The sequence below is a fragment of the Cynara cardunculus genome (assembly GCF_001531365.2).
Source record: "Cynara cardunculus var. scolymus isolate 2C chromosome LG 1, CcrdV1, whole genome shotgun sequence".
Lineage (NCBI taxonomy): Eukaryota > Viridiplantae > Streptophyta > Magnoliopsida > Asterales > Asteraceae > Cynara > Cynara cardunculus.
In genome coordinates, this window is record NC_037528.1 from 38,970,163 (window position 1) to 38,977,144 (window position 6,982).

At 37.3% G+C, this 6,982-nt stretch overlaps 1 protein-coding gene across 1 annotated transcript; it reads left to right on the plus strand.

Moving 5' to 3' along the window:
* Positions 1-497: 497 nt before the first annotated feature.
* On the plus strand, positions 498-6,018 carry LOC112523562 (protein PAM71-homolog, chloroplastic). Its single transcript, XM_025133221.1, has 10 exons — positions 498-875; positions 2,321-2,480; positions 3,473-3,656; positions 3,753-3,800; positions 4,094-4,190; positions 4,266-4,429; positions 4,514-4,579; positions 4,716-4,766; positions 5,435-5,539; positions 5,637-6,018. The coding sequence occupies exons 1-10, from the start codon at positions 728-730 to the stop codon at positions 5,700-5,702; spliced, it is 1,089 nt and encodes a 362-aa protein (XP_024988989.1). The 5' UTR covers positions 498-727; the 3' UTR covers positions 5,703-6,018.
* The last annotated feature ends 964 nt before the right edge of the window (positions 6,019-6,982 follow it).

The following is a 6,982-nucleotide window of genomic DNA, read 5'->3' on the forward strand; positions in this document are numbered from 1 at the left end:
AGAACTTTAGCACGAGATTTTTGAGTCTTGCGTGTCTACCATTTCACCACCAAGGCATCCATTCCAAGAGAGCTTGGATCGAATCAGTATTGCGGGTGCGTAAAACAAAAAAATACGTTGATGGGGGACAGACATACTATATGTAATATTTCACTCATTTACGATAAATAATAAACAAAAAGGTCATTCCATTTCGACAAAAAACCCACACCCAAGTTCCATAGCTTTTGGTCCTCAACGGCGATTACTAACGATTTCAGCTTCATGCAGGCGAAGACATCATTAACACAAACCTGTTTGCTAAACATCATTGCAATGTCACAATGCTCTACAAAACCAAATCCCCTTTTCCAGAAAATGGTTACAAATTGTCTCATATATCATCAACATTCATCCAATCATAAAAGCATCAAGAAACCAATTGCCCCATAACACATGGAAAAGGAATAAGACAGTGACGACGTCGTTCCTTGAAAACTGTAATCATTTTATCTCTTCTTTCTCTATCCACCCGCACGGCAAGAATCATCCCACACTCTGAACAACAAAGCATTCTTTTGGCCCCCAAAAAAGATAGAATTTTGGGTCCTCAATTTCTCTCCACCCTCTTCCTTCTTCATCCTAACTCAGCATCAAGATTTCTGCATCGTTGGGTTGATTGATTCTAATGCACTTACTGAAAGAAATGGATCTGAAGTTATAAGTGAAACCCCAGTTCAACACAGAGATGACAGGTCTAATTCTCCATCAAGCACCTGTATTGGTGCTATCAAATGCAAGAAGAAAGCTGCCTTTGTTGGCATCTGTTGATTCTTCGCCTTGCTTTGCTGATTTACCTACAAGAACCATATGTTCGTCTTCCTCACCCTCATCATGTAAGTTTTCTCTTGCATTTTCGTTTCTGAATTTTCATGGTTTCTGCTGTAGTCTGTATAATTTCACTCGATTTTGCAAAAAATGAACAGATTTTAAGCTGGGTTTCCTTGATTTACCGTTGAATACGTGAATTTTTTGTTCTGCGACTTTATCCTGTTCGAAAATTTGGAGGGTTGAGTTTAGTTGGAAATCAAGTGAGCTCGAAAAAGGAAACATAAAGATTGCCCCTTGCAAATTGGAACACACATGCTGCTGTTTATACGGTTGACTTTCTTTAATTACCCTATGAGATGGCTCTTGAATTCTCATGGAGAAAAACCTAATATTACTTGGGGGAAAGAAAGAGTGAACTTCTCTGAAACAAGAAAATGATGCCATGTTGATGATAGGTGGTGCTATGTTTGATCTTGTTAAGCATGATGATGATGTATGCTGCAAAAATTGAAAAAAATATTTGTTTGGAAAACAGGAATGGAATCAAAGAGCTCTATTAATGATCTAAAACGAGTGCTAAAAAGGTCTTGAACATGTTAACGCAGAAGCAAAATCTACGATAAAACCAAATCAAACGAACCCGGTATATCGGGTCTTGAAGGGTAAGATGTTCGCTAACTTTGAAGAGTAGAGCGGTTGTTCCCGTGAAGGCTCTTGGCTTGTGATAAGTGTGACAAAGAGAGAGTCAGATATGATAAAGTTTTGAAAAGCAGGTTAAAAGTAAGCAATAACATATAAATAGAAGTGGTACAAGAAAAAAATTAACCAATTTATGGAAACTACACACCCCTAGTGTAACTTATGAACTTTATCTCCCACTTTCTACCGCTGCAGCTCCCTACCTTCTGTCTACTCTATCAACGAACCCCCACCCCTAGGCCAAGAGCTCTTATGAGAGGTCAATCTACTCTGAGGGGTGATGACACGACATTAAAAATTGAGCAACAAAGAATTATTGCGCTCATGGTGGTTAAATTTTAGATAAAGAGTAGAGGGTTTTGGATAAGTTTTGACCAACATGATAAATCTTATAGCTTGGAGAACATCTACTTAAGATGGTTTTCTGTTGGTATATTTGGTCTGTTACTTTTGGTGCAGGTATTGACATATATTGTGAAATTCTACCTAAAATTGAAGCTATCCTATCCTTTCTGCCAGCCCGAGGTGCTACATGGTCAAGTTTAGACAGCTGAGACGGTTTTACTTTTTGATAATGTGAATAGTTATGTGGATTTAGTGAGTTATTTGGTGACTATATCAATGCCCAACTTGTTAACCGACTTAGGGGCTGTTTGTTTATGTATTGGTTCACCCCTACAGATAGCTTAATCCATGTAGGACTTGATCAGAACAATCAAACAGCCCCTTACTGTTATTTACATGTTAATGGATTTACAGGAGTATATGTTATCAAGCAAATTTTTATGATATTTTTTCCTCCATACAACAGTACAATGCAGAGACATATTCAAACCAGATTTGGCAGGCAACAGAGTTAGAGCAAATGCATCTAATGTTGGTGTTGGCGCTGGAGGCTATGCAGGGAGAGATGAAAATGACAACCAAAATTTATCTACTAATGGTCCAACCAGTGATAGTTCTTCTAATATGTGAGTTCTCTTCTGATCATTTTGCTTAGACCAAAAAATGTGGTGTTAACTAAAAAATTGTAAGAAAAGCATGACATGTTGATCCAATCTCTACCGGGAAGAATCTTGTGGGCCAACTCAACTGTCAAATAAAGGGTAGGCCTTGAGGCTTCTGCTCATAGGTCGCCGGTTCAAGTCTCCTCAAGGCCACTGGGGATTTTCTTGGCTTTTATCTTCAGGGGCCCATGGGATTAGATTTATCTACCAGGAAGGGTGCAAGTGAAGGCAGTGAATGTTTACTTTATGTGAAAATCGGAGGTCTCTCAGAAAAATGGCAGTCCTTTCTTTCTCATAGAATATATGGTGTGTGATGGCATGTAAGATGAAAGAAGCATCCTTTAATGAACATGTCTATTATCCACCATAATATAAACATAATCAAATAATATTTTAACATAAAGTCATAGAGCAAAGAGAGTACAATGATTAACGCCATTGTGGAGAACTCAGTACTGAAAGGGGTTTTCTAGCTGATCTAAATGGGGAACAAGTGTGCTTGTTTGAGCTTTGAGGATCGGATCTTTTGTTGTAAAGAATTGATTTCTGTCTTGCTTGTGAACTTGAGATTTGATTTCTGTCTTGCTTGTGAACTTGGGCATGATTGTTATCTATACACTAACTTGAAGATGAGGGGAATGATCAAATGAGAACCATAAATATTTTGAGATGCTAGGAACCAACTATTTCTGGTATATTCATGGTGAATAATCATGAATTTATTCATCATGAAGATCATTCATTTCATAATTTATATATCATGCATTTTTATGATGAATATCTATCATGATATTCATTATGAATAAAACATGAATAGTTGGTTCCTAGGTTCTCAAAATATTTGCAGGTCTCAATGAGCCTTCCCGAGTATTATAATGCATGTATTATGCAACAATCCTTTAGAGCAAAAACTAATTCTCTTTAGAATTTCATTCATGCCCTGCTTATCTTGGCAGTAAAAAGCTCCCTAAGGAAATTCCTTATCCGCTCTCAATAGCCCTTGTGTTATCTGGATGTGCGTTAGTATTTTCCATAATCGCCTTTGGGAAGGGTGCACCATCGTCTCTCTTAGCAGCAATCTCAAAGTCGGGATTCACTGCTGCTTTTACGTTAATTTTTGTTTCTGAAATTGGAGACAAGGTAACTAAAAAACAACCACTTACCAATGACTTCCTTGTGTAAACTTGTATTTGGCCTTCATTACAACTAAGATCCCTCTTTTCTTTACTTTATCAGACATTTTTCATTGCAGCGTTATTGGCCATGCAATATGATAAAGTACTGGTATGATCTACACATATCTTCTATAGATAACTATTAGTACCACAGGGGAAAGGAACTATAAATATTTTAAGAACCGAGGAATCAAATATTCATAATGAATCTACATGAATATCATGAATATTCATAATGGATATATATATATATATATATTCATGAAGATTATCATTAACGCTCTTTCATGATATTCATTATGAATATTTGGTTTCTCACGGTTCTCAAAATATTTATAGTTCTAAAAAATGAATGTACCCTTATATTATCACATGTCTTAAGGACTCATAATTGATGATTAGGTTATCTTGGGATCAATGGGTGCTTTATCACTTATGACCGTTTTGTCGGTCATAATTGGAAGGATATTTAATTCAGTACCAGCTCAATTTCAGACAAGTAAGTCATTGGTGTTTTTCCCCCTCCATTTTTTTTTGAATTTTTTTCTAATTTTTTCATGGATCATACGAACAGCGTTGCCGATTGGAGAATACGCTGCAGTGACTCTTCTGATGTTCTTCGGCCTCAAAGCTATCAAGGATGCATGGGACCTTCCATCAAGTAATGTTAAAAATGGTGAGAAAAGCAGCTCTGAACTTGATGAATTTGCAGAAGCTGAGGAGCTCGTAAAAGAAAAGGTCATCATCACCCTTTACTTTGATTCTTCCGTTTGACTTATATCAACAATTTGAGTTTGTTAAAGATCTTAGCTATTCATGCAGGCATCTAAACAGCTCAAGAATCCATTTGAAATCATTTGGAAGTCATTTAGTCTTGTATTTTTTGCGGTAACCCTTTTCTCTTTCGTCCATAAGGCATAATTTTATTACACTATGTTAAAGCATAGATTCTTCTTTTCTTTTTGTGGGCATGAAGCCATTTGTTTGTTATGAAACAAGATTATCATGTGATTTTTGCTTGTAGGAATGGGGTGACCGTTCAATGCTTGCAACCATAGCTCTTGGGGCCGCGCAGGTATATCTCTGCTCCAAAACCTAGATGAGTGATTGTTCTTTCTTGAAAACACCATAAGTGACCGGATGGCAAGTAACACTCCATCAACACATATCGGAGTATTCTAACATATATTAAAGTAGAAAGCTCCAAGTCTAACAAATGTGTGACTCTAACACGCCCCCTCCAATGGAGGCTACACGGGCACAGATGTCCCAAAGGTAGACCTTGGCTCTGATACCATGTGAGATATGTGGAACCCATCAGATTACTCTCCAAAACAAGCCTTTTTGGAGAGAAGGGGGTTCCTACATATATTGAAGCTGATGTGGTACTCTTAACACTCCCCCTCGAAAAGAGTTTACACGAGCACATATGAGATATGTGGAACCCCTCAGATTACTCTTCAAAAGAGCCCTTTAAAAGAGAAGGGGGCTCCAACATATATTGAAGTAGGAAGTTCCAAGTCTAGTTGACGTGAGACTCTTAACACCCCCCTCCAACAAAGGCTAGATGTCACACATGTCCCAGTGGTAGACCTTAATTCTAATACTATGTGAGATATGTGGATCCCATCAAATTACTCTTCAGAAGAGCCATTTAGGAGACGGGGGTTCCAACATATATTAAAGTAGAAAGGTCCAAGTCTAACCGATGTGGAATTCTAACAGTTCCAATACTTATGACAGTCTCCATGGGGCGTGGCTAGTGGAGCCATTGCTGGTCACCTGCTAGCAACCGCTATCGCAGCAGTTGGAGGAGCATTTCTTGCCAGTTATATTTCCGAGAAACTGGTACTTCTCTTTGCTGACTTGCTTATCGCACTTCAGATTCTTATTTGTTGATGATTTCGTTTGCTTAAGAATTTGGATATCATCTTGAATCTTTCAGGTTGGGTATTTGGGAGGAGTATTATTTCTACTTTTTGCAGTCGCAACGTTTTTGGGGGTCTTTTAAAGAAGCTGAAACAACCCAATGAGTAAAGCCATGGTTATGGGCATAAAGGGAGAAATGATCATCAGCTTGTTCTAATGTGTTTCTTGGTGCATTCCTGTATTGTGAGTAAAACAGCAGGATGTTACATGATGATTAATCTTTATTTGTTGGATATGAGCAATCATAATGCCGTTTCTAGAGAGATCGACAATCGTGCAAAATAATAGGAATCGTTGGAAACAAAACGAAAGATGCTGTTGTTCATATACTTTAATATTGTGTTTGCATCTATGGTAATTGTTAGAATTTTCTTAATGAGAACAAGTGATTTTGGTTGTAAAAAGTGAACGAAGAAGTGGTAGTCCATCGAGTTAATGGCATACACCACTTTTTTGTTTCTTGAACTATATAATAATATATATACCATAAAACTCACACGCTCTCATCTTTTATGAGACTTGGATCCTTGACTTCCTAAGATGGTAGAATCTACTAATAACTCGAATATCATTGGGTCGCTTGACCTTTTGGTGGCATACACCAATGTTTCTGGTAATTAAGGTTAAGAGTCCAAAAAGCATGGACATGGGACCTAAGGGAGTGTCTGGTTCGTAGGATTCTGATGGAATTCGAAGGAATTGGAATGCTCAATTCCATTGACCAAATTTCGTTAAGGAGTTTGGTTTACAGGTGGAATGGAATTGAATTCCACACATTCCACCATTTATAGGAAAGAATTCACTTCCATTCTATCCTACTTTCTTAAAAAGACAAAATTATCCTTATCTTTCCTACTTGATTTGAACTACTACTGACATCGTCGACCACCACCGATCTGAACCAACGTCGATCACCGCCGACCACCATAGATCTGAACCACCGCCATTTGAACTACCATTGACCACCACCGATTTGAACCACAATAGTCGGATTTTGGTTTTCAAAATTTTTATTTCAAATTCCAAAGCTACATTATGTGAACCAAACACAAATAGATTTTAATTCGTTTAACAGATTCTATTCCAATATATGTCAACCAAACACATACACAAACAGGTGATGACATTCAATTCCAATTCCTTCAAAGTCAGATTATTTTGCGAACGAAAAACTACTAAGAGTTTTTGAATTACTCTTCAATGTGGGAATATAAGATGAAAAATAATTGTCATATCACCCATCTTAATTTTCCATTTGAATGAGGTTGTAGTCTTAGGTTACGATAATCTATGTGTAAAAGATTTATCTTAATTCAACATCCTTTGTTTCAACTCCGATTAAACAAATCTCTAAATCCATAT